The sequence below is a fragment of the Moschus berezovskii genome, chromosome 4, assembly GCF_049115385.1.
Source record: "Moschus berezovskii isolate FMDL1 chromosome 4, NW_MosBer_1.0, whole genome shotgun sequence".
Taxonomy (NCBI): domain Eukaryota; kingdom Metazoa; phylum Chordata; class Mammalia; order Artiodactyla; family Moschidae; genus Moschus; species Moschus berezovskii.
This window is the reverse complement of record NC_142463.1, coordinates 12,586,774-12,613,874: the sequence shown is the minus strand read 5'-3', so window position 1 is coordinate 12,613,874 and position 27,101 is coordinate 12,586,774. Positions and strand designations below refer to the sequence as shown.

General features: G+C 49.3%; 4 protein-coding genes across 6 annotated transcripts in view; 2 read left to right on the top strand and 2 right to left on the bottom strand.

Moving 5' to 3' along the window:
- MTF1 (metal regulatory transcription factor 1) overlaps window positions 1-9,295 on the top strand; it is a 46,677-nt gene extending 37,382 nt beyond the window's left edge. The window contains exons 10-11 of one of the 2 annotated variants that reach the window (XM_055401534.2): window positions 2,414-2,474; window positions 3,642-9,295. In XM_055401534.2, coding sequence (XP_055257509.1) covers window positions 2,414-2,474; window positions 3,642-4,072 — 492 coding nt within the window. In that variant the 3' untranslated portion in view covers window positions 4,073-9,295. Of the gene's footprint in view, window positions 1-2,410; window positions 2,475-3,641 lie in introns of both variants that reach the window. The other variant, XM_055401533.2, reaches the window with a different exon arrangement.
- C4H1orf122 (chromosome 4 C1orf122 homolog) lies at window positions 5,854-10,548 on the bottom strand. Of its 2 annotated transcripts, none has more exons than XM_055401537.2 (3): window positions 10,425-10,548; window positions 10,133-10,334; window positions 5,854-6,327 (listed from the first exon to the last, which is right to left on the bottom strand). In XM_055401537.2, the coding sequence occupies exons 1-3, from the start codon at window positions 10,457-10,459 to the stop codon at window positions 5,854-5,856; spliced, it is 711 nt and encodes a 236-aa protein (XP_055257512.2). In that variant the 5' UTR covers window positions 10,460-10,548. The 2 variants fall into 2 exon arrangements, with proteins under 2 accessions (XP_055257512.2, XP_055257513.1); XM_055401538.2 differs by lacking the exon at window positions 5,854-6,327 and adding an exon at window positions 9,421-9,869.
- A 19-nt stretch (window positions 10,549-10,567) lies between these two features.
- YRDC (yrdC N6-threonylcarbamoyltransferase domain containing) lies at window positions 10,568-13,641 on the top strand. Its single transcript, XM_055401536.2, has 5 exons — window positions 10,568-11,074; window positions 11,637-11,751; window positions 11,873-11,992; window positions 12,950-13,092; window positions 13,426-13,641. Exons 1-5 carry the CDS (start codon window positions 10,692-10,694, stop codon window positions 13,493-13,495), a joined length of 831 nt encoding a protein of 276 aa, XP_055257511.1. The 5' UTR covers window positions 10,568-10,691; the 3' UTR covers window positions 13,496-13,641.
- A 2,161-nt stretch (window positions 13,642-15,802) lies between these two features.
- Window positions 15,803-23,076, bottom strand: MANEAL (mannosidase endo-alpha like). The gene is made up of 4 exons (XM_055401535.2): window positions 22,462-23,076; window positions 21,121-21,230; window positions 18,148-18,224; window positions 15,803-16,623 (listed from the first exon to the last, which is right to left on the bottom strand). The coding sequence occupies exons 1-4, from the start codon at window positions 23,003-23,005 to the stop codon at window positions 15,987-15,989; spliced, it is 1,368 nt and encodes a 455-aa protein (XP_055257510.1). The 5' UTR covers window positions 23,006-23,076; the 3' UTR covers window positions 15,803-15,986.
- Window positions 23,077-27,101: the final 4,025 nt, after the last annotated feature.

Genomic DNA, 27,101 nt, shown 5'->3' with positions numbered 1-27,101 from the left:
TGCCAGATGAGGGGTTCAGAGACCAAAGGCTTGTTGGGTGGCCATACAGGTCAGGTGAGCCTTCTTGAGGTATGAGTAGGAATTAGGTGGAGGAAAGGTTGCACTGGAAAGGTAGGTTAGAGCTAAGTGGTAAGAGCACTCAAATTCCATAAATGGGATGGGTGCAGCCACCTTTGAAGCACCCTAGTTCCAGTTTCAGATGGCCAGAGTCCCTGGAACGGTCTCTTCAGCATTATGATCCAATCTGCCTCCAGGTAGTTGGGGTGTTTTTGGTTGTTACTATTGTTTTCATTATTTAAAATTATTTTTAGGGACTTCTCAGGCAGTTCAGTGGTGAAGGCTCCGCACTTTCACTGCAAAAGGCAACCAACTGGTTGGGGAACTAAGATCCCACATGCTACATGACACGGCCCAAAAAAAATTTTTTTCCCATCATTTTCACTGTTCTTATATTTGCTGATGGCTGTATACAGAAAATGATCCTACTATCTCATTTATGATCATGGCATTTTTTTTCTTTTTTCTTCCAGTTTTATTGAGATATAATTGATAGATAGCAGAGTATAAGTTTGAGGTGTACAGCATAATAATTTGACACACGTTTAGTGAGCATCCATCATCACGTGATAGATGCAAAGTTAAAGATACAGGAAAAAATGTGTGTGAGAATTTTCAGGATTCACTGCTTAAAGAGCTTTCATATATAATATACAGCAGTGTTCATCGTTTCCGTCACGTTGTGCATTGTGCCCTAGTACTTTAATATCTCTTAACTGGAGGTCTGGCTCTTCACTGCCTTCATCCAAGTCCCTCTCTCTCCACCCGACCCCTGCCTATAAGCACAAAACTGATCTTTCAGTGAGTTTGTCTGTTTGTTTTGAAATACCACAGACCTACTTCTGTTCCTGTTAGACAATATAGCGATATTTCTGTACATTTCTAAGTGATCACCACGATAAGTCTAGTCACCATATGTGACACCACCACACACATCACCATCCAAAGATTTACATACTTATTGCCTATATTCCCCACACTGTACATTTCATACCCGTGACGCATGCGTTTTGCAGCTGGACTTTTGTAGTTCTTAATCTCCCTCGCCTGTTTCTCTCCTCCCCTCTGGCAACCACATGCCTCCATGCAGTTTCTTTACCTCCTTTTTCTGGATCTGTGCTGCCCTGAGGAACTGCATGGAATAGCTTATTCTTTTTCCATCCAGTTCATTTTCATGTGGGCTTCCTTGGTGCTCAGACAGCAAAGAATCCGCCTGCAATGTGGGAGACCTGGATTCGATCCCTAGGTTGGGAAGATCCCCTGCAGGAGGGCATAGCAACCCACTCCAGTATTCTTGCCTGGAGAATCCCCATGGACAGAGGCTACAGTCCATAGGGTCGCAAAGAGTCGGACACGACTGAAGTGACTAAGCACATGCACATTTTCATGTATTTGTATGTGAGTCTCATTCCTCCATAATTGTTTTATAATGCCTTCCCCTATAACTTAGCCAGAAGCATTCATATTCCTCCTAGACTCATCCTAGAGGCACTTTTTATTTTCCTTAAAAGGATGAAAGATAAAGCCCTTTTTAATAGGACTTGGAGAAAGCAAAACCCTCTAGCCAGTTGAATAGGAAGTGTACTAAAGTGAGGGGTGGTTTCTGGGCACAACTTGATGGTCCTACTTAATAATCATATGTACAGCTAGTATTTGCTGAATCCCAGTGGTGTGCTCCAGGCTCCACATGCACCATCTCATTTCCGCCCCTTGGGGCCTTTGGGAAGCCTTTGGGAAGCCGTCCCAGTCTTCACAGGCGAGGAAACCGAGACTGAGAGTTTCACTACTTGCCGGACATCAGCAGCCAGTCAGTGACCAAGCTCGCACTTGAGTCCTGGTATGGCTAAGCCCAGGGCCCACCCGTGAGCACCGTCCTGTGCAGTGTACACCATACTGCCGAGGGCCTCCATAGGTCTTCTGCCTATGAGAGGACGTCTTGGCCTGTCCTTAGCATGCAGCTTCGTCCTCAAGGGGTAAAAAGAACTTTAGGAGGCAGCAGGGAGTGGAGAACTTAGAGGGGAAGCTGGCCCTCGGGCTTCCCCTGAGAAGACCGTCCACTTGAGGAAAGCAACCTTGGAGGAGCCTTTGTGCACATAGAACCTACTGGATTAAGCAGCTGGGAGACACCCAAGGAACAGGGAACAAAGACGGCTACATTGTTAGCACTGAATGTCCAGCAGTGTGGTGACCTCATGTCAGAGCACAAACAAAACATCACTCAGTGCAAAAATCCCTGAACACTGAGGGTTTTCTGTCCTCTTGGATGACTGTTACAATTGGGGAGGCTTCATGTCCTTGGGGATCTATCATATTTGAGTAGCCATAAATGTGATTTTTTTTTCTTCCCCCCCAGCAGCAAGCATCTAAAGTCGAGAAGGTGTTTTTTACCACTGCAGTACCAGTAGCCAGTAGCACAGGTATGTAATTCTGTGTTAGCTTTAAATGGAAGTCAACTCTCTGGGCCCCCTGAGGCACAGTTAGTTAATCTTGCTTTGCCCTGGATTTTAATTATTTTTTAAATTAAATTTATCATGTATTATTTTTCTATTAGAATATTTCATATTCTTACAGCTATTGAAAGTCACTGCACTTACAGCATAAATACCACATTTAACATTCTTTAACTAGTAATGGTTCTTTCCCTTTTACATGTAGCCTTTAGCCAGAAAAAAGTCTGAATCACAGTTAATGCTAAAGAGAGCACTTATTAATTCACTGGACTCTTTTCTAATTACAGTAATGAAGAAATAGCATCTGGGTCAGAAACTCCTATAAAGCTAAAGGGTCCTTTTTCCCAAACTCTTTATTTTCTACATTAAAAAGCTCAGGCCCTGAAAGATGAAACGAGTCCCCCAAAGGCATCAGTGAGTTTGCGGCAGAGCCAAAGCACTAGTTCAGACAGGCCTCGCCCCCTACCTGTTCTCTTGCCCCGTGGTCTCTAGCTCTTTTGAGACACACGAAGCCTGTCTGAATTCAGAGTGTGCTTGTGTGTAACAGACATACGCAAAAGAGAAGGAACGTGTGCACAGGTGTGTCAGAGACCCTGGCTGCACAGTTGAGCAGGATGTCCTAAAGGAGGTCAGAGCCTCTGGGGCAGGCAGGGCTAAATGGTACAGTGTGGACTGGCTCTCAATGCCCTTGGGCCAGCCCTAAGGTATAAGCCTGCTGCAGACACTGCCTGGAGGCACTGGGAGAGGAAGGGAATGAACTCAGAGATGAGTTAAGTTCTCCAGAAGAACTGAGGCAGAAGGACGAGAGCTTTGAAGAATGTGCAGAGAGAGGCATCCACTGTGGCTGGCATGGCGGGTGCCTGGGAGAGTGGCCAGAGATGAAGGGAGCTAGGAGAATAGGGTGCATTTAGATGGTGTGTGACTTTCCTGTCTTGGAGGGGATGGGGAGTGTCAGAGGCTTCTTGAGGAAGAACGCGGTCCCGTTTAAAGCAGAACAAAACCCGGAGCACAGCATCCACCCTTCCCAATGTTCTGCGTCCATGGTGCTCAGCTAGTCTCACACCCTCCCGTCCTCTTGCCCTTGCCCTTGCACTGCGGCTCCTTGAAGAGCAGTCTCTCTCGCCTCTCTCGCAGGGAGCGCTGTACAGCAGATTGGCCTCAGTGTTCCTGTGATCATCATCAAACAAGAGGAGGCCTGTCAGTGTCAGTGCGCGTGCCGGGACTCTGCCAAGGAGCGGGCAGCCAGCAGGAGGAAGGGCTGTCCTTCCCCGCCCCCTCCCACGCTGAGTGCCCAGCCTCCTGACGGGCCCAGCCTGAAGCTGCCGCCACAGACTTTCTCCCCACCCCCAATCCCCCTGTCATCCTCCTCCGCTGCTGCCTCTTCCTGCGAGCAAAGCAGACAGGCGGTGACTCCTTCAGACCCGCAGACAGAGCCGCTCCGTGCCATAGATATGTCAGAGTTTCTGTCCCTCCAGAGTCTGGACACCACTTCCAATCTGATTCCCATTGAAGCACTGCTGCAGGAAGAGGAAGAGATGGGCCTGACCAGCAGCTTCTCCAAGTGAGAGGCCTGCACGTGCTCCCCGGACAGGCCGAGCAGGAAGCAGGAGGTGTGTGATGCCCAACACCGTGGGGGCCAGCAGTTTGAAGGATGAAGAAATCTGCTGTTTGAAATCCTCACCTTTCAGACGTATTTTCTTTATTCATATCCCAGGAGCATCCATTTTTAATGAACTGATCTTTGGAAAAAACAAAACAAAAACACACAAAAAAGCTAAGTTATAAATGAACTATTTGGCTGCACTGTATGTCACTTTTGCTTATTGTCATGTGAACTTGGAAATTAAGGTTACTCGTATGCATAAAAATTCTAAATGAAAGGGTGTGGTTTCCATCAATCTGATGCTGCCCATCACTTGCACTGGGGTCTTTGTAGTCTGAGCAGTGGAGTTCAGTGTGTCGGATGTTGCGGTGCCCTGTGTGTCTTTTGAGGCTGAAGCTTGCTTGCAAGGCCAGACCCTGACTCCATCCAAGAGGCAAGTGGCACAGGCAGGTCAGACAGCCGTGCGCTGGACAGGGGTCGGGCGAGGTGGTTTTGTGGTCTGTGCTTGGTGATGATGGAGCTGAGGGAGACTATGGCTGACGTCACCCTGCAGCAAGTGGCATCACAAATGGACATGTAGAATCCTGGCCTGAGGCTGTGGGGACTGTCTGCATCCGCAGGAGCCCCGGGCAAGTTGTTGACTGCTCTCTGTCTGTCCCTGACACCTGTGCAGAGCAGGCTCTGTCAGCGTGATCATACTCTTTGCTCTGGGTTCTCTCTTCTCTCTGCTGGTTGCCAGGGCTTGCAGATCACAGTGATGAATTTTTCTTGGGGAACATCCCTGTTTTGTCTAGAGTGGACATGTGGTTTATGGCCAGTTGCTGGCTGGTGGTCTGCCTTCCTTGAATGGTATCTTCTTCGTCGGAGCAGAAGAGCTGCATTTTGCTGATCAGGAGAAGGTGCGGCTTGATGGTAGTGATGTTCGGTTGGCATGTCATCAGCAGGCCAGGTATCCTGGTTCTGGGTTCCAGCCAGGATTTGGTTGCCCCCCACTGCCCCCAATCTCTGCCTCTCACCCCTCTGGATTTTGCATACAGCCTAGTACAGTGCAAAGAAGGATGTGACTTGCTCAGCTTAGTCATATGATTTCTAAACAAAAAGAAAAAAAAAAAAAAGCGATGATCTTCTACTCAGGGTAAAACAAAAAATTCCCCTTCCGCCAAAAAGCCTGAAATGTTGCAATAAGTTATCTCATTTGGAATGTTTCATTAAGTTGTGTTATAGGGAAAAAAATTTTTTTATTTGTGTATAGAATTATATCCATCTCTCTGCCTTTGGCTCCGAGTCAGTCACTGCCTCTTAAAACATAAAATACAATCCACACTAAAATGGAAAGTTTCTCTTAACTGGCTATATTAATGTAGTCACGAGTGCTCCCCACACTCACTGAACTCAGAAACTAGGTATGGCCCAAGGTCTACCGAGGCCTCTGCCTCCTGAGGGCCTCATCCCTGCCTTGAGCGAGAAGTAGGGTGCCACACACAGGGCTGCCCTACTGAGTCAGCGATGTCGGGCAGCAAGCAGCTGTAATTTTGCCTGCCTTTTTCACTCCCTAAGGTGATGAGATCTACATTTGTCACTCTCCTGTTCCCTGCACCATTACTCAGGCCAGCCAAGACAGTACCTAGAGTAATCATTTGCCTGGGAGCCAGGGGCCCTGCCTTTGACAGGATGTTCAGGGACAGATTCGGACGAGAGAGCAGAAGTGGTAGATGTGACTGCCATGAAGAGAAGTGGGCTTAACTACAAGCAGCTGGTGGTGTCTCTCTCCTGGAATCTAGTCAGGAGAATCCGTTTCTTTTTTGACCCTCTGCATTCTCCTGTCCAAAAAGCTGGTGGGTTCTGGGTGACCACTGACCTCAGCAGAAGTTGATAAGGCAGGAGGAACCTTGTGTTACCACAGTGGGATCGTCTCCCTGGAAAACAGCTGCTGAGTATGGGTTGTCTTTGGCTGTCGCTCGGCCTTGAGCTCGTGGGAGGCTTTGCGGCAGGTCCCTGGCTGTTTTCTCTACACCTTCTGAGAGAGAGCAGCACGGTGGGGTCCCAAGTGACCTCCCCACGCGCCCACCCTAGGCTTACCTGAGATGTGGCTCCTGGGAGCTGAGGTGGGAAACAGGAGCCCATTGAAGGCCGTCGGAAGTACCCGTGGTTGAAATACTGCTTCCCCACTGCTGTGCTTGTGTTGGGTCTGCTCAGGTCAGTGACTTTTCTGCTCTCCTAAGGTGATGAAGAAGCTGAGTTTTAGGCTGACAGATTTTTCTAATTGAAGTATCTGCCTTTTGAGGGTGACTAGAGATGACAGGAGGGCTTTTGAAAACATCAGGGATGTGCTTGAAATGCTAGAGAGTGGCCGTGGAGAGCAGGTTTGCCCCACAGGGCAGGCGGTCTCTCATTTCCTTCCTCTTCTAGCACTCCTCCCCACCCCGCCCCCCTCCATTCAGCCTGGTCTCTAGTGCCAACGGCCTTGGAGAAGAGAGGGCCACTGAAAATGGAGCCGCAAAGAGCCTTCATGAAGAGTGGCTTTCTAACCCAGGGACGATCCTAGGGTGAAGCTGGGGAAGGTGTGCACACTTCCAGCAGGTAAAATCACGCCTTTTTTTCTTCCCACGCTAACCTTAATCATATTCCCCGTGTAGACTGAGACTTCTTGCTCCCACTGGCATCTCCAGGTAGACTGTCCCTTTACAGGGTGCTAGTCAGCCTGGGGAGTTTGGGGGTTTGTGGGCTTGGCAGGTGGCCAGAAACTTTGGCCGGTACCACCAAATTGCCTTAGTGAATTTGGCCCTTCCCAGGTAGGTGAGGGAGGCATCGAGGGAAGTGGCCCTACCTTTCCTGGCAGTTTGGCCAACCTCTCGGGGGCATCAGTAGTTGATGACCCGAATTGGTGTCACTCACTGAATCCCACTCCACCCCACCCCACCCCCCCTTTAGAAGGACATCATGGTACAAAGCCCAGGAGGGGCCTTAAGGTGTGAGACTGATCTGGGTAGAAGCACGGGACTTCTTTTCACCATCTCTGGAGAGTTAATGGACTAGAGAGTTTTGCTTTCAGGGTCAAGGCAGCAGACTGACGGGGATAATGGGCGGTGGGTTTTTCTGAGAGATTTTGTATAATGCTGAATGTGTCCAAAGGGACGGGTTTGCAGAACCTCATATTGGTATATTAAAGAAATAATTTTTTAAAAAAGCACTTTAGGTTATTTTATCTTTAACTCAATTGCTGCAATTTCTTTTGTGTGTGTGTATATATATATATATATATACTTTCCACAAAGTTTTATTTTTTGCTCAGAAAAAAAGTTAAATTGAGGTGTGACGAGAAAAGCACTTAGCTTGGTGCAATATGTGTAGCTTGACGGTCGTTGTCCCATGTGACCCTGGCCTGGCCGTGTGTTTCCTGTCAGCCCTGTGCTGTAAGGCTGTCCGTTGGGAAACACTATTATGCATCCTCAGCAACTGCTCAATCTATGCAAGCCTTCCCTGTGTGCCCAAGGGCACCCCCTCAGGCTCTCTGAAGAACTGCTGCGGGTCCTGTTTTCCTCTGCTGACTGTTGAGGCCCTTTTTCCTCACTTCTGCTTGGCCCTTTGCCATCTTTCCCCCTTCACCATTACACAGTGATGCCTGAAAGGAAGAAACCGGCTGTTCCTAGGTAGACACCTGGTACTTTCTAGACTTTTACATTTGTTATCAGGTCCATTGTCCTTAATCCTGAAGACTTCTCCAGAGTCACTGAAATCGTTGATTTGGGAACTGCAACGATATTGCTAATGAGTTTACAGTGTTCCTACACCACCAATCAGAAATATGTGTGGGGAAGGTGGTAGGGGTCACCTGGGGTACAATCCTAGCCATCCTGTTGGCTCTTTAAGCAAAAGCCTCCAGCCCTCATTGAATCCAGTAAACAGAGCTGTTAATAATCTGCTTTGTGAACTTTCTTCCTTCTGTCTCACTCCTCTCCCCGCTCCCATTTTATCTTCAGTTTTCAGACTACTAACGAATAGAGAAGTTTTAAAACACTTCAGCCAAAGCAGAAAGATTTCCATAGATCATATGCAAACAGTTCTGCTATGACATAGATCAGAAATTGACCATTCCCAAATATTGGGGAGGGGAGAGGCAACAAAACTGAATTAAGCATATTTCTGATTGGTCATCAGTTTAGCCTTTTTTCTCTTGCATATGTTGGCAGGCAAGAGAAGGGGTCCCATGTTTCTTCTCACACCTTTTGGGGAAGCTGATGATCACTGTTTGGGCATTTCTGTTACTCCTGTTCGAGAGGGCTTCTCAGTCTGCACTGAAAAACGCAAATTAAACTGGATCTTTATGTCAATGTGTACATAGTACAAGCTTTTTTTACTGGAAGCAAAGCTTAAAACCACACACTGCCCTTTTGGTGGTGTGCTTGCTGGGCCCCCAATTGGGTGATGTCATGTCACTTTCTCAGCTCAATGCAGTTTCTACTCTTTTTCTTATAGGGAAATTTTTCATAAAATCTTTTCTTCACCAAACCCAGGGGTGTTTTCTGCAATATCCTTGTTATCCTCATAGTGGTGCCAAGTCCAAGAGGCCTCTCTTGCCCTTTTCCGCTGTGTCCTCAGGCCTCCCCAGGGCTCTGTCTGACTCAACAGTCTACATCCTTTGTTGTGTTTTGGAGAATATGGAGGTGTGAGGTCAGAGTTCAAGGTGGCTGTTCTCTTTCCCTGTAAACTCCTAGTCCCTGTTTGGGGAAGGTGGCTGGAAACGGGGTTTTGCTGAATCTCTGGCTCAGATTTTCTGGCCAGGAGAGGCAAGACCCACAACAACCTTCTTTTTTTGACACACACTAGTCATTGGCCAGAGGTCTTGGTTGAAAGTTTTTTAAAACCCAAATAGTTTTATTTGGATTATGTAAAAGCCTACCAAATTTATCTGTGAAACATGGGAACAACGGACTTCCACTGAGCGATATGAAAACGTTACAGGTTCAGTACTTCCAAAGGAAGAAACCTCTAAACCCAAAAAAGAATAAATACGAATTTGTATTTTTGAAGAATGTGAAATAATGGTTGTTTGCTTAATTGCTCATTTTGTATAAACTTAATATTGTACTTTAAAATATCTGCTAAGAAGTGAAAATTTAACTTTTTGGAATTGAAAAAAGCAATATTAAATACTAATGAAATCCTAATTAAATGCTTATTTAAATCTGGTAGTATCTGTGGCGTTTCTTCCCAACCCTACCCATGGCTGATAGTTTTCAATCACTTCCCCCCTCCCCAGTCATCAGAGTCTTTAGAGAGGGGACAGAAAGGAAAGGTCGGTCACCAGGAGAGTCTGCAGGATTCCTTTTAATAAAGGCTCTGCTAAAAGTGTTTTGTGGGGCTAGGAGCCCCCAAAGCATGAAATGGACATGTAACAACACCTGGATCCCCCAAAGCAGGCCAGATAATTCTGGCAAGCACTGCTGGTCTGCCCAAATCTGGGTAATCAGACTGGGTATTCATTCGTCGGCTACATTTCAGAGCTCAGCACTGCCTTCAGCCAGGATGAAGTGGGAGTGAACCCAGCTGCTAGCAGAACTGCCTCCCTAGGCTGAGAACCAAATACCAGCCATTGCCAGTGAAGACTGGCCCCTTTATTGAAAGGGAGTTGTTCAGAGTCCAGCCACCACCCCCAGGGATGGTCAGGGCTCCGCAGCTCCATCGCTAGCATCCTTTGGAAAGCCACCTCTGGAGGAGACAGCTGGCTGGGAGGGCGCTCCAGGTTTGGCTGAGACATTCTGATTGGAACGGGGGAGGGGGGGGGAGGAAAGGAAAGAAAAAGTGAGGTTGGGAGGAAAGGCCTTGGATTAGGCCCCGAAAGAGATAGACATTTGGCATATGGATAGCACTTAACTTTTTCAAAGCCTCTCGTCCAGATGAAAGGCAGTACGGGGTAAAGCGGTGGGGACACTCGTCCACCCTCCAGGGGAAGCCAGGGCTTAGCAAGCGCGGCCAGTGGGCAGTCCCCACCTCCCAGGCCCAGCCCGGGGTGGGCACTGACCCCGCCACCAGCCGGCTCCGGGCGCCGGCGGCCCAGCTGCCGCAGCATCTCCTCGCAGGCGGCGATGGTGTCCAGGAGCTGCCGCTGCCGCTGCTCCACGGCGTCCAGCAGCTGCTGGGCGCGCTCATCCCGGGGCGGCTGCGGGGGTGGCCTCCCGCCGAGCCCCAGCCCCGCCTTCCCACGGTCCACGCCGGCAGCCTCCCTGTCCGGGAGAGAGCGAGACAGACGGTCAGGGCCGGCGCTTGCGCCGGGTCAGAACCCCTTCCCCCCGCCCCGACGGGCCCCCTCTCACCCCCGTGACCAGTCTGAGCCCGGGCCCCATTCCATCTCCGCCTGCGCGGCCCGACCACCGCCCCCCTTTCGGCCGCCCCCACCCCCCCGCCCCGAGCGCTGCGCTAGGGCTCCGCAAAGCAGCGCCCCGCCCCGTCCCCACCGGTCTCCTTCAATCCTCCTGGGGGTCGCGGTCCCTTTAAGCTGCCCGGCGCGGAGGTGGGGCCGAGCCTCCTGGACCGGAAGATGACTGGACGCGTCACTTCCTCCCGGAAGCGGGCTGGGGCGGATGTCTCCGGCACGTCCGTGCAGGGGGCTGAGGGCCGCCGTGGCTGCCAGCATGGGGTTGAGCGAGGGGCCAGCGGGCTCCGCCCGGAGCGGGCGCCTCCTTCGCCCGCCAAGCCCGGCGCCGGGGGCCCGGCTGTTGCGGCTCCCGGGGAGCGGGGCCGTGCGGGCCGCAAACCCGGAGCGCGGCGGCTGGACCGAGGCGCTGCGGGCCGCCGTGGCCGAGCTGCGCGCCGGCGCCGTGGTGGCCGTCCCCACCGATACGCTGTACGGCCTGGCCTGCTCGGCGAGCTGCTCGGAAGCACTGGGCGCCGTGTACCGTGTCAAGGGCCGCAGCGAGACCAAGCCGCTGGCCGTATGCCTCGGCCGCGTGGCCGACGTCTACAGGTGAGGCCGCCCCGACCCGGCCCCGCTGGGGGCGGCACCGCGGGAGGGGTTTCCGGTGACAGGCTTGGGAGACTGAGGCGCTGAGAGCGGGAGGGGCTTGTCCAGGCTCACCCAGGAATCCGGAACTGGAAACGTGTATGGAGCAGTTAGCGTCTGCCAGGCCTTGAACGAGATCGGGGACTCGGCGCTGAAAGAGGCAGGCGGGGTCCCTGTTCTCATGGCGTTTTTTGTGATAAGGGGGTGGGGGTACTCCTACGGCTTAAGAAAAAGGGAAGGGGAGCACGGTAGCTTAAATTAGTAGAGGGAGTACTTTGAAGAAAATGAAACTTGGAGCGCGGTAGTGGTGCAGCTGTTGTAGTCTCCCAGACCAGAGACCTGTGGGATCCAAGGCTGGGGTGCTCCTTTGGAGCCCTGCCTTCTGCTCAAGTTCTTGGGGGTGAAAAGGGAAGACAGGCGAATCCCATTGTAGTCCCTCAGGTCACTTTTCCTAGATCTTCCTAGGTTCTGGAATAGGACCAGCAGTGCCTTTCATTTGGTTGGATTTGCGCCCTTTGTTTCCCAGGTACTGCCATGTGAAAGTACCTGAGGGGCTCCTAAAGGACCTGTTGCCAGGACCAGTGACCCTGGTGATGGAACGCTCCGAGGAGCTCAACAAGGACCTGAATCCTTTCACTCCTGTGAGTCAGATTTTCTCTTGTGTCCCCAGACTCCTGACATTGGCTTTAGCTAGGATCCAGTCCAGGCCCATTCCCCACCCCTTCCAACCTTTTTATGATCCCCTTTTTCCTTGCCTCATAGCTTGTAGGCATCCGGATTCCTGACCATGCCTTCATGCAGGACTTGGCCCAGGTGTTTGGGGGGCCACTCGCTCTCACCAGCGCCAACCTCAGCTCCCAGTCCAGCTCTCTGAATGTTGAGGTGAGAGTGAACACAGCCCTCCCTGCAGGAACAGCAGCAGCCAGGCCACAGTTTCCTCCGAAACCGTGTGGGTGGTGGGAGGGGTGGGGTTGTAAAATGATGGTTCACTGAAATTGCCTGGCAGGAGAGCTACCCTTTTGGTTTAATAGTAGGAAGTCTGCCCATTTGGCAGGGGTGGGAGAAATCCACAATAACCTCAGAAAAGTTTTAACGTTGGAGAATCAAGGGGGAGAATTGATTTTTTTTTTAGGGTCTTTTTAACAATCATAGACATCATAAGTATGTTCCATTTCTCCCCTCCACCTCAGCAGAAGACTGAAAAGTTAAGTCACTTATCCCAGGGACTCCTTTTTCTGTTCTCTTAGCTCTGCCACAAGCTAGGCCATTTAACAGTTCAGTCCACAGCTCTGACGGGAAACTCCTTTCCACAGCCCAGAGATTGAGTACCAGTGGCATGCATTTGCTGAGTCTACCTGTTTCTCTTTGCTACCCCGATCCAGAGTTCTGCTGAGATTCAGGATTAGAGTGTTGGGCTGGAGAAACCCTTAGTGACCATCCAGTCCAGCCCCTTCGTTTATAACCCTGATAAAATAACTTCCATACAGTCACACAGAGTTTGGTGGAAAGTCAAGGGTAGACCCCACAGCTTTGGATTCCCACAAGGTCTCCAGTCATTTTACTCCTCCCTTCCAAACTGAAGCAGTGTGTGGAATTTCCTCTTGCCATAGCAAGATTGCCTTTAAGCTCTCAATAGGTGTTCCTTGAGGTGCTAACGTGGGGGGCTCCAAACCTCGTAGGATGCAGTATCCTGGGTACAAGTGCAGTGTCTTTGTCACAGCTGACCCTGAGTTTCCTTCCCTGCTTAGAGGAAGATGCCTGCTGCTTGAGAGCTGGGTGGCCTCTGCGTATATGCCCTATGTGTGGTGTGACATTGCAGATGCCTCTCCCTCTTCTCAGGAATTCCAGGACTTGTGGCCTCACTTGTCTTTGATCATTGATGGGGGACCAGTTGGGGACAGCCAGAGCCCAGAGTGTCGACTAGGCTCAACTGTGGTTGACTTGTCTGTGCCTGGAAAGTTTGGCATCATTCGTCCTGGTTGGTGAGTCTCTTTTTTTTTTTCTGTGGCACAGGGGTAGGATTTGAGGGGGCGGTTGTGAAATGCAATTTACAAAAGTGCCTTGACCAGGAGAGAAAAAAAAAAGGTTGTCCCTCCTGTCTTGCCCTGAGTGGGGTGGGAAGTTTGGAGATGTGGTGGGTGGAGTGGAACTAAGTTTGCTAATGTTTGCTGGCTTTTTCAGGATTCAAAGGGTCCATCACAGGTTTGATGAACAGAGCATATTACAAACAGTTTAGAGGTCCCTGATCTCCAGACTCTGGTGGGCTCGGGGCTTTAAGAAGTCAAACCCTAACTTGTCCTCCATTTCCTCCCCAGTGCCCTTGAAAGTACTTCAGCCATCCTCCAGGAATATGGGCTGCTCCCCTCACATGGATCCTGCTTGTGACACTCTGGAGGAGGGAGGGCCCAATGACTGGTGCTGGACACTATGTGTCCGACCATTGGTAGCTGGCAACGTCTCATTTGCAGAGGCTTCTAGGGCTACAGTGTTAGTAGTCAGACCTTTTAAGGCAGAGGTTCTTTCTGAACTGTATAGACCAGAACTCAGAAGCTGCTGGTTAAGCCTCACACCTGTGTTGAGAGGTTACATTAATTTATAATTTCCTATATTAGCTAAAAGTTGAATAGAAATTTTAAGTCCATTCCTAGGATGGCCTGGTTGGGGTAACAGGTAGGTTTCTTCTTCCTTTGATTTTTGAAAAATAAATAACCAGTTTGCAATCTAATGAGAGCCTCTTCTCTGGTGGCTGGTGGCACTAGTTGATGCTTTTTTAAGAGCCTCAAGTGACCAAAGGCACTTTGTGCTTCTGAAGCTGGAACCAGCTTAAGATAAAATGTCTGGAGCCATAGGCCAAACATTACTTCCTCTGAACCAGGGCTGGTTCTGTGCTGTAATTGCCTGGCAGTCATCATTTTGGTCTAATGATGGGAAGTAAGCTCGGTTGGGGAGGGGAGGGTCCAAAATTAAAGACTGTTGGAAAATCTCTGCTGTTCTTTTTAGCCAGTTTTTTCTTATTTATTCATAATACAAATTAAAATGACTTATACCTGTAATATCTTTATTTAAATCCAGTGTCTACTTTGCAGCCTTTATTTATATATATATATGTATAAAGTATTAAACATAATTATTGTTGGGCATTTGAACTTTGTTTTTTAATAGAAAAGAATGCTATTAAACATCTTTGTAAATGTTTTATTTTTCTTCTTTTGAATTATTTCCTTGGTGTAGGATTACTGGGTCCAAGTATGTGGACATTTTTATGGCTCTTGATACAGGTTAACCTTCAAAAGAACTGAATCAAGTTGCATTACCGTCAGCAGTGTGTGAGAATTACTGCCCCTTCCCCCTGAGCTGACCGTACTTTTAGTGTTTTTAAAAATGTGTATGTGTGAGATGAAGCCTCATTGTCACTCCCTTGTAAATTACTCCAGTCACCATCCAACCCTTTTCACCTGTCCCTGCCTGCCTTGGTTTCTTTACCCAATTGAATCACAGCCAGAGGACCACGCTTGCCCCATCCATTGGTGGGGTTTAGTACCTGTTACCTAACGGAACTGGGGAATCCTTGTGACCAGTAGGGCCCACTTCCTCCCGTCCCCGCTTATATCCCAGTTCTCAGAATTGGGATTCAGTCTTAAGCCCATAAAGTCAATACAGTGGTTTCGAATGCATGTTTTCAAGTAGATCTGAAGAAGAGGGTGTTACAGGGTCTGCTTTGAGGATCCCTGCGATTAGCATATTAGTTTGTAAATAAGCCTTGGTTTGCTAAATATTCCCTCTAGAAGTCTTGTTGAAACTACTAATTTCTTAAGCAAACTCGGCTTTTCCATTGTGTTAATGTGGTAGCCAGCCCATCCCACTTGTCAGTTCATCACAGAATCTGACTGAGGGGTCAGAGTTTGTTGACCTGAAGGGAGCAAAAGGAAAGCTGGGTGGAGAATAGGAACAACACGTCATATTTAATACAAATCACAGTAGCACTGAAAACGGCTCCAGTGAGTGGGCCTCATTCAATTCAGGCAGCTAATGGGGAGGGGGGCATCCTAGTCCTCTCCTGGAGCTGAATACTCATCTAGGAAAGTGAAGGCTCTGGAGCACAGAGTTGTTTTCTTCGAGGAAAATGAAGTGACCTCCCAGCACTGGGCAAAGCTGCAAAAAGGAAAAACTCATAGCTGTGCTTCGGCACTAGCTACAAGGCCACACCAAATAAGGAATAAGGAAAGCTGGCTCCTGTAAGTTTAGGAAGACGGGAGCCATTCCTGGTCAGGTTTTCCCCCAGCACCTGGCACGCAGTAAGGTGCTCGCCGAGGGTGTGCTGAATAACCTTGTGAATGCTCAGGGTTATATCCTGATAATCAGGTCTGGGAATCTACTGGGAAGAGCTTAAACCGAGAATTTTCCCTTTTATAAAGTCTTAAGTATGGTTTCTTGGGGAAGACAGCCGATGTGGGAGGGAGGCCTGGGGAGGACGCAGGCTGGCAGAAGAGCAGGTGCATGCTGGCCCAGAGCCCTGATATCCTTCTACAAGCAGTGCCTTGGTGACTCCATAATACCAACCTGCTGAGTTCCAAGCTAGAAGGAATTGTTTAAAGGTGTTCTGACTAATGACGTGGAGCTGCCTGGGGCTAAGTGCAGTCCCCTGCCAGCCCCTGGGGTTCCCACTCTGGAACACCCCCTAGTTTTCCTGTCCCTGCAGGACACCCACCTGCCTGAGGAACTAGCTCTGTTCCCCATGGGCCCTCACTTGATGGGCCCAGAAGCACCTAGCTGCTGACTCGGGAGCAAGTGCCTATAACACTCAGCCGAGCCCCGTGTGGTGCCACTGTCCAGAGAGGCTGGGATTCAGCGCCTCCCGCCCTGGCTTTGAGGCGCCTCACATCAGCCACTGCTCCTTCTCTTTGATGAAATGCTCCGCCCAGCGGCGCGTCAGCTCCAGGTACAGGCTGGGCTGATGAGGCAGGTAGTCCAAATAGAGCCGAGTCGGCGTCTTCTTGGGAATGGCCTTCTCAATCTGGGTGCCCTCGTGCCACTCATTGAAAGAGGTGATAGAGACAATCTCGGGCCTCACCGTCAGGGCCGCCTGCAGGGCCGTCTCATAGTACTTGCCATTGACCCTGTTCCGTGTGTTGTGGTTGTTCCAGGGCCTGATGCTGGTGTCAATATAGCCAGGCCCCACGCTGGGAATGAACATGAGGTTGTTGGCATCACAGAAGTTTTTCACAGCTTTCCAGTTCTGATGGGAGGAGCCGAAGGAGAAGCCATTGGAGGCGAAGTAGGTATACATGCCGTCAAACCCAGCGGCCAGGATGTCGTGGGTGTGGCCCTCCTCCACCAGCAGTGCTATGAAGACCCCATCGTAGGGCGTGTTGCGGATTGAGTGGGGCCCGTTTGGTGTCAGGAGGTGGGCCCAGGCCTCAGGGGACGTCAGGTAGGAGTCGTAGATATAAAAGAGTGGGAGGCTCTTACCCATGCTGTTCTTGTAGCGGTAAAATGCACCATGGGAGCCATACCTGAGGAGCAGGAAGAAGAAAAGGCTGAGCTAGCAGCCTAAGAGGAAAGAAGCCCGCACACCCAGAGGACTGGCCATGGATGAGACCTTTCCTGATGCCCAAGCACAATTTTGGATCCAGCTGGACTCCACAGTTGGACTCGCCTCTAAGCAAGAACCCAATTCTCTCCTTCCCCCCAGCCTTGTCATTCCTCTATTCAAGCCTCACTTCCCTATCCCAGGACTTCCCTGATGGCTCAGTAAAGAATCCGCCTGCAATGTGGGAAACCCGGGTTTGATCCCTGGAGAAGGGAATGGCTACCCACTCCAGTATTCTTGCCTGGAGAATTCCATGGACAGAGGAGTCTGGCAGGCTACAGTCCATGGGGGTTGCCAAGAGTCTGAACGATTAACACAACAAATTACAACCACTTATCCCTGCCCCAGGCCAAGCCACCACCATCTTCCATCTGGACTATACTGACAGCCACCTAACTGGTCTCCAGACTCCTACTTCTGTCTCCCTATAATCCAGCCTCTTATTTATTTTTTGGCTGTGCTTAATCCAGTCTCTTTTTAAAGTGTAAATCAGATCTCACTGCTCCTTACTGAGACCAGCAAGGCCCCACCCACTTGATCTGGCCTGCCCACCTCCATTCCTGCTATGACCCCATCTCTACATTCCAGCTATACTGGCAGCTGTCAAAATTGTCCCATCAGATGGCCTTTGCATCTGACAGCCCTCTTCGTGGGGTTTTCCGCCTGTCCCAGATCTCTGCATAGCTGACTCTTCATTTAAGTGCTGGCTCACGTCTTAGAGAAGCTCACTTGACCACTCATTCTAAAGCCATTTCTTGAGCACATTCTTAACACATTACTCTGCTTTATTCTGTTATTACTTTTTCATAGTATGGGTCACTGTTTTGTTGTCTATAACTACTGTCTGCTCCACTGTACCCCAAACACACACTAGGTTGTAAACTCTGCTAGCCCTACACATTGCTAAACAACTGGGACTTAGGACAGTGCCTGGACCCTGGAAGGCACTCAATAAATATTTTTTGAATGAATAAATGAATGATAGGTAAAAGCCATTTACAAGCCACTTTTCACATAGATTAGCTTATGTAACTCTCACAAAGGGCTTCTCTGGTGGCTCCACGGTAAAGAACTTGCCTGCCAATGCAAGAGATGCAGTTTCGATCCCTGGGTTAGGAAGATCCCCTGGAAAAGGAAATGGCAACCCACTCCAGTATTCCTGCCTGGAGAATCCCATGAACAGGAGCCTGGCAGGCTGTGATCCATGGGGTTACAAAAGAGTCAGACACGACTTAGTGACTAAACAACTCTCACGAGACTCAAAGGTTAAGAGGCTTGCTTCTGATCACAAAATGGAGACCACAGAACCGGAATTCAATCCCAGCTTGCTGTCTCCAAGCCCAATACTGTTTCACTCTTTTAGATGCTGGGGACACAGGCTTACACCTCCAAACCTATCCCTGCCCCCATTTTGATCCCCACCAGAATCCAAGCCTTGAAGCCTTACGTGTCAATAATGTACTTGATGTTGTCATGCAGAGTGATGTCATCTCGGCCCTTATAGGGTTGGATGTGGAAGGCCACCTGCCACAAACACAAGGGGTATTGGTCAGATGAGTATCTGTCCAAGAGCAAAACCTATGAAGTCTGCTCCAGTCATGGCCTGAAGAAGAGGCAGAGTTCAGGAGAGACCTGGCAGTGGTGGGCACAATGTAAACAAAAACTGCCCTTCGGGCCCAAAAAAAGAGGAGTGAGAAGTTTCCCCACCTCCCACAGCAGAGCCTTAGGAATCATTCCAATAGGCTATTGCAAGCTAATAGATTTCAACTTAATGTGCCAGCTCCCAGTGATCAGCACTAGTTGCCTGAAACTATGGAAAGAAGTTTGATCTGGTTTGATCTTGCAGTCTAAGGGTCTCTCAAGAGTCTTCTCCAGCACCACAGTTTGAAAGCATCAATTCTTTGGCACTTAGCCTTCTTTATGGTCTGACATTCACATCTGTACATGACTATGGGAAAATTATAGCTTTGACCATCCAGAACTTTGTTGGCAAAGTAACGTCTCTGCTTTTTAATATTCTGTCTAGGTTTGTCATAGCTTTTCTTCTAAGGAGTGAGCATCTTTTAATTTCATGGCTTCAGTCACCATCTGCAGTGATTTTGGAGCCCAAGAAAATAAAATCCATCACAGTTTTCACTTTTTCCCCTTCTATTTGTCATGAAGTGATGAGATCAGATGCCATGATCTTAGTTTTTGGATGCTGAGGTTTAAGCCAGCTTTTCACTCTTCTCTTTGACTCTTATCAAGAGGCTCTGTAGTTCCTCTTCACTTTCTGCCATTAGAGTGATATCATCTGTATATCTGAGGTTGTTGATATTTCTCCTGGCAAACCTGATTCCAGCTTGTGATTCATCCAGCCCAGCATTTCACATGATGTACTCTGCATGAAGTTAAATAAACAGGGTGACAATATACAGTCTTGACATACTCCTTTCCCAGTTTTGAACCAGTCCATTGTTCCATGTAAGGTTCTAACTGGTGCTTCTTGATCTGCATACAGGTTTCTCAAGGTGACAGGTAAGGTGGCCTGGTATTCCCATCTCTAAGAATTTCCAGTTTGTTGTGATCCACACAATCAAAGGCTTTAGCATAGTCATTGAAACAGAAGTAGATGTTTTTGTGGAATTCCCTTGCTTTCTCCGTGATCCAATGAATTGACAATTTGACCTCTGGTTCCTCTGCCCTTTCTAAATCCAGCTTGCACATCTGGAAGTTCTTGGTTCATGTACTGCTGAAGCCTAGCTTGAAGGATATTGAGAAGTACTTTGCTAGCATGTGAAATGAGCATAATTGTAGGTAGTCTGAACATTTTTTTAGTATTGCCCTTCTTTGGGATTGGAATGAAAACTGACTTCCAGTCTTGTGGCCACTGCTGAGTTTTCCAAATTTGCTGGCATTTTGAGTGCAGCACTTTGACACCATTGTCTTTTAGGATCTGAAATAGCTCAGCTGGAATTCCATCACCTCCACTAGCTTTGTTCGTAGTAATGCTTCCTAAGGCCCACTTGACTTTATCCTCCAGGTTGTCTGGCTCTCCGTGAGTGACCATGTCATCATGATTATCTGAGTCATTAAGACTTTTTCATAGTTTTTCTGTGTACTCTTGCCACCTTTTTAAAATCTCCTCTGCTTCTGTTAGGTCCTTACCATTTCTGTCTTTTATCATGCCCATCCTTGCATGAAATGTTCCCTTGATATCTCCAAGTTTCTTGAAGAGATCTCTAGTCTTTCCCATTCTATCATTTTCCTCTATTTCTTTGCACTGTTCACTTAAGAAGGCTTTCTTATCTCTTCTTATTCTCTGGAACTCTGCATTCAGTTGAGTATATCTTTCCCTTTCTCCCTTGCCTTTCTCTTCTCTTCCAAGTGATATTTATTTAGTCTCCCATTTATCCTCTTTATTTTTCCCAAGATTGCCGGGAGAAATATCAATAATCTCAGATATGCAGCTGACACTACCCTTATGGCAGAAAGTGAAGAGGAACTCAAAAGCCTCTTGATGAAAGTGAAAGAGGAGAGTGAAAAGGTTGGCTTGAAGCTCAACATTCAGAAAACAAAGATCATGGCATCTGGTCCCATCACTTCATGGGAAATAGATGGGAAAACAGTGGAAACAGTGTCAGACTTTATTTTTTTGGGCTCCAAAATCACTGCGGATGCTGATTGCAGCCATGAAATTAAAAGACGCTTACTCCTTGGAAGGAAAGTTATGACCGACCTAGATAGCATGTTAAAAAGCAGAGACATTACTTTGCCAACCAAGGTCCGTCTAGTCAAGGCTATGGTTTTTCCCGTGGTCATGTATGGATGTGAGAGTTGGACTGTGAAGAAAGCTGATTGCTGAAGACTTGATGCTTTTGAACTGTGGTGCTGGAGAAGACTCTTGAGAGTCCCTTGGACTGCAAGGAGATCCAACCAGTCCATTCTAAAGGAGATCAATCCTGGGTGTTCATTGGAAGGACTGATGCTGAAGCTGAAACTGCAATACTTTGGCCACCTCATGTGACGAGTTGACTCACTGGAAAAGACTCTGATGCTGGGAAAGGTTGGGGGCGGGAGAAGAAGGAGACCGAGCATGAGATGGCTGGATGGCATCACCGACTCTGTGGACATGAGTTTGAGTGAGCTCCGGGAGTTGGTGATGGACAGGGAGGCCTGGCGTGCTGTGATTCATGGGGTCGCGGAGAGTCGGACACGACTGAGCAACTGAACTGAACTGATTTTTCCCAAAGGATATTTTCCAGAACTCAAAACATAAAGAGTGACACAGGCAGTATTTATTAGATCCCTGTCTCCCAGCATCACACTTACTATGTATATGCATACCTGGACTAATGCCAAGAGGCGCCATCCCTGTGGTAGAGGAGGGGACATCTCCAGAATGGGCTAGAGAGCATTTGACCTCTTCTCAGAGACTCACCTGGATGTTGTACTGATGGGCAGTGTCCAGAATGGCAGGCACCAGGTCATCTGAGGGTTCCCCGTTATCATCAGCCATGCCAGGTGGGTACCAGGACAGGACCAGGACACCTGAGACACAACACAGAGGATACTTCAGAGACACACAGTACCCCACAACAGAGATTTGCTTCCTCACAAACCATCTCCAACTGTCAAATGGTTTCTGAATGAAAACTTGATTGAGGCTCCTGCCAGGTTCTTTTCTTGCAGATCAGATCACTGAGCCGAGAGTCCTGGAGCTGTCCATGCTTGCGGTGCTGAAGCTCTATGGCTGCAGGGACACTAATGTTCCAGGCCAGGAAGAAGCCTTAGAGCTCGAACGGCCTCTGGCCTGCATTAGCAAGTAGTTAAACAAAGAGGAATGGGTGGACAATGCCTCATCCACCTGGAAGATAGGAATCCACAGCCCTATATCTGGAGGAGAGGAGCATCTCTGAGGTCCCTCAAGGAGAGGAGCCCTGAGCAGAGGTCATCTTACCCTTCTTGGGGGAAATAACATTTGTCTCAACTGTCGACCGTCTGTCCTGAGGGACAGCATCTGTGCTATTTGTGAATACATCCCACCATTGTCTCTGGCATTCAATTCCACACACACCCCCACCTCCACACTCATTAACCATTTCCAGAGAAATTGAAATGTACTGTAAAATCCAGCAGAATTCAGTGACAAAATCTGAAATGTCAGCTTCCCTACACCAGCCTGCCTACAGATGGACTTCTATTCAAGCAGAGTATCTGATGAAAAAGTCCCCAGGCCTCTTACTGCAAATAGAACAGGGTCTGTCACACAACATGTGCAAACCTTGCTTTCTGCTGCCAGAAAAAGTAGGAAGGGCTGAGGCTCTACCCTGTCCCTGGTGTGAAAGCAGAGGCCATCCCAGGTGCTACTTACTGCTTTGAACTCCAGATTCCTTCAGGGTCCAGAGTACCCAGGCCTCACTTACCCAAACCTAGAAGCCCAACAGACATGAAGACTGCCCTCCTCTCCTTACTGTCCCTGGGACAGCCCTGGTGCAAACGCCTTCCACTGACCCTCCCAGCAGCTCCGCCCTCGGAAAGGGCCCTGGAATTGGGGGTGGGGGCAGGGGGATGTCAGACGGCAGAGGTGGAGGGGTCGGAATACAAGAGATGGGGGCGGTGCCTCTTGGTGAGCATGGAATTAGAGTTCTGGAAGAGAAGGGGTACGAAGCCAGGGTGAGTGAGGGGGACCAAAGGCCCGGTGATAGGAGCAGTGGGAGTTGGGGTGTGGGAACGAAGGGCGAGGCTGGGGGCCCTAGCGATGGGGGAGGGGGGAGCTCACCGATGGCGGCTTCCTTCAGCTGGGTCATGTGCTCCCGTAGCACATCGGGGTCCCGGGAGCTGTAAGGGCCCAGCTCCGGGTAGAAGCTGGAGCCCAAGTCATCAGGAGGGCTGTGGCGGCCGCGGGGGTAGCTGGCCGAGATCTTGGGGTCCCAGTGCGGCACCATGACGTGGTCCCAGTGAACGTAGTGGCCTTCGCGCCCGGGGCTCCCGTACCACGAGTAGTAGAAGGCGTGCAGGTCCGAGTAGACGCGCAGACTCTGCCCCGGCGCGGGTTCGGCCTCCACTGGGGCCGGCCCTGGGGAGCTGCCCGGGCCCGCGGTGCGGGGCGGCGGCGGCGGCGGCGCGGCGGGGGCGGCCGGGGCCCGGGCGGCCGGCGCGGGGGCCCCCTCCGGGTGTCGCTCAAAGGGCGCCAGCTCCAGGCCCGGGCCCAGCGCCGGGAGTCCGTCCGGAGCCTTGAGCGTGCGGAGGCCCATGAGGGTGCCGAAGGCAAAGAGCAGCACCAAGAACAGCGCGATGCAGGCGCGGCGCCGCCGCCGGGCCATGGCGGCCCCGCGCTCCCCGCGTCCCGCCGGGCTACCTCCGCGCGCGCCGCGCCATGGCTGCCCGCCCGGCTCCCGCGCGTCGCGCAGCCGGCGCGCGTCCCAGGGAGACCGCGACGCCGAGAGCGGCGTGGGCGGCTCCCCGCCTCTCCCCGCAGTGCGGGCGGGCCCAGCACACAGAATGCAGGCGGCGCGGACCAAGTGGTCGCGAGCCGCGGGGGGAGTGGACGGGGAACCCAGGCCGAGAGTGGCCGAGCTGAGAGTTCCCGGGCCGAGGAGCCGCGGTCTGAGTCAAGCGGACGGCCCGCGGAGGATTTGTCGCCTTTCAGCCTGTGGCAGCGGTGGAGGAGCCCGCTGGGGGAAAAGGACCGCTCTCCTTCCTCAGCCCAAGAGAAGGTCTGGGCGATGGCGCTGGAGGGCGTCGGAGCAGAGGGCAAGGCGGGGAAGAAAGCAGTCTCTGTGATAGTTCTCTCCAGTGACCTCCTTCCCCGCTGCACCCGCTTTACTGACTTCGCCTTCTCTGCCTATCTCAGAGATCTTCCTTCTTTGCCCCAGGTCCCGCGTCCCTTGGACCCCTTCTCAAACACCCCAGGCAGAATATGAACCCCTGGTTAAAGGGACGTCGGGAAAACCTCAGGGAAAACACTACAGACCCCGGCAAGAGCCTGGGAGAACGAGGGAGACCCTGACTTGCGCAAGGTCACACGGACCCGGCCTTAGTCCAAAGATCAGGACCGTCTCCTTGCCAGAACTCTTGTCCACCCTGCCTGCTTCCGACCCAGCTGTTTGCAGGGCCGAACAGAATTAGCACTCAACACTTGCTGGAAGTTCCTTCTGGACTCCGAGCTCCAAAGGGCAGGCCCTGGGTCACATTTACCTTTTACGAATCCAAGGGCTTGAAGAACAGGGTTTGACACTCAGTTCCCAGGGTTGCTTGTGAAGTGAATACTTTGGTGTAATATTCTATAGACAGTGATAAGTTTTTCACTCAGCATTAAGTCCGGACTCTGCATTATTCATTATTTCACTTATTCAGAAAACGTTTTGTTTATATCTGCCTCCTTCTCTGGCCCATGAAGACAGCAAATTTGTTTCATGAGCAACTATATCTACAGTGTCTAAAACAGAGCTTGGCCTAGTAGTAGGCCCTGGATTCTTATTTCATGAGTAAGTGAATTGTAGGAAACCCAGGAAGAGGAGGAGCAAGACGAAAATGTGGGTAGCATTGGAGCCCAGGAAACTGCATTCAAGGGAATTCGTGGTAGTGTTGCTGAAAAGTTAACGAGGTAATCTAAGACAGAAATGGAAAATTTTATTTGAGCAGAATTTGAGGACTAGAAGCGGGGAAGAGCCGCTCAGAAATCTGAGAACTGTTTCACCCATTACAAATCAAGGCAGAGTTAGGTCTGTACATTAAATGATGTATTGTTGACAGTTTACATAATCCAGATCAAAACCTCATGTGATTCCTTAGCAAGAAGGAATGCTATTCAGATGCTGGAGAAGGTGTGGAGAAAAGGGAACCTTCTACACTGTTGGTGGGAATGTAAGATGGTGCAGCCACTATGGAAAACAGTGTGGAGGTTCTTTGAAAAAAAACTAAAGTTACCATATGATCCTGCAATCCCACTTCAGGGCATATATCTGAAGAAAACTCTGACTCAAAAAGATACATGCACACAGTGTTCATAGCAGCACTATTTCTAATAGTCAAAACCTATAGTAAGCAACCTAAATGTCCTTCAACAGATGAATGGATAAAGAAGATGTGGTGTATATAGACATTGAACTACTGCCCAGCCATAAAAAAGGATGAAATAATGCCATTTGCAACAACATAGAGACTATCATACTAAGTGAAGTAAGTCAGAAAGAGAAAGAAAAATATCATACGGTATTACTTACATGCAGAATCTAAAATATGACACAAAGGAACCTACCTATGAGGCAGAAACAGAATGAGGGACATAAACTGGTGGTTACCAAGGGAGAGAAGGGCGGGAGAGGGTTGGATTGGGACTTTGAGATTAGTGATGCAAACTGGTATATAGAGGATGGGTAACCAACAAGGTCCTATTGTGTAGCGTGGGGAACTACATTCAATATCCAATGGTCAACCATAATGGAAAAGGATATGAAAAAGAATGTGTGTCTGTGTATACTTTGCTGCACAGAATATGTGCCTGTGAATCGTTTTGCTGTACAGCAGTAATTAACACAACATTGTCATTCAACTATATGTCAATACATTTTAAAAAAGAGAAAAAACAGTGTGAATCAAGAATTTTAATTTCAGCTCCAATAGCAAACATCTGAATCAAACTGGCTTACCCAATGTGGAAATATACCATCTCACAGTGCAGGAAATCCAATAGGAGAGCAGAGTAGGCAGATGCTCTGGTTCAACAATGTCATCGGGGACCTAAGAGGCTTTTATCTCACTGTTCTGCTGTCCCCATCATTGACTTCATACCAAAACTGGCTCCACTCAAAACGCAAAATGATGGCCACAGACAGCTGAGGCTGCATGCTTCCTTTTGCCATTCAACAAACAACAGTAAAACTGATTTCTCTTTCCCAACAGTCCAAAGCAGCATTGGTGGTATAGTGGTGAGCAAAGCTGCCTTCCAGAAGTCCTAAGCAAGCATTTCCTTGAATTACATTGATGAAACTGCAATACTTTGGCCACTTCATGTGACGAGTTGACTCACTGGAAAAGATTCTGATGCTGGGAAAGGTTGGGGGTGGGAGGAGAAGGGGACGACAGAGAATGAGATGGCTGGATGGCATCACCGACTCTATGGACATGAGTTTGAGTGAACTCCGGGAGTTGGTGTTGGACGGGGAGGCCTGGCGTGCTGTGATTCATGGGGTCGCAGAGAGTCCGACACGACTGAGTGACTGAACTGAACTGAATATGATTTAGGCCTGTTCGACCCAAACAGATTTTGCCATGGGGAAGTGGAATGACCATGACTGGATTAGATTAAATTTTTGGAGTTAATTAAATGTTGGGGAGAAGACCATAATGTCTTCTGGACATTAGATGGAATTAGATGACTTTGGAAAGGAGTAAAATTAAGGGGAAAAGAATACGGATGAGACTCTCAGGAATACCAGCATATATGGGTTGGGCACAGGAAGAACACGTAAAGTAAACTGAGAAAGAATCATTAAAGAGGAAGAGAATTGGGAATGGGTAGTGGTTTTCGGAGAAGGCAATGGCAAGCCACTCCAGTACTCTTGCCTAGAAAATCCCATGGATGGAGGAGTCTGGTAGGCTGCAGTCCGTGGGGTCGCTAAGGGTTGGACACGACTGAGCGACTTCACTTTCACTTTTCACTTTCCACTTTCACACATTGGAGAAGGAAATGGCAACCCACTCCAGTGTTCCTGCCTGGAGAATCCCAGGGACGGGGGAGCCTGGTGGGCTTCCGTCTATGGAGTCACACAGAGTCGGACACGACTGAAGTGACTTAGCAGCAGCAGCAGCAGTGGTTTTAGATAACCAGTGGGAAGGTTCCCCAGCTGTCAATCATTTCTCTATTTCTGGGACTGCCCTGCAATGCAATAGTGGTCCCCACTGGCCATGCCTGGAGTCCTTGACACTACCACCCATCCATAATGGTTTGATCCAAGACTGGAACTCTGACCCAAGATGAACGGACATACACCTTGTTTCCCATGTTACCAATCAAGAACACTGACCCAAGGGTCCTCGATTACAATCCTTCTTTGGAATTTTTCTCTCTGGTGCTGAGGATAGATTCAGTCTTTCTCTCAAAAGGTAATGCTGTTAAAAGAGAAGAAACCAAAAACAGAGACGAACTTAGTGGTATGGTGTTGCTGATTTGTTTTCCTTGAGGTTTCAGCGTGAGACTCTGAAATAGTCTAATAAGTTATCTTTTGATTCTAAGCAAGATGAGCTCATGGAGCAGACTTTATTTGTTGCCCATATTAACCTAAAATAGTGAAACAGCCAGTTGTTTCATCTGAAAAACAGGTTTCTTCAGGAGTAGCAGTGAATTGCAATTCGGGACAAGCAAGTATTTGGAGAACCAAATCCAAGTCCTGGTAAAACAAAGGAGAGGAAACTTTA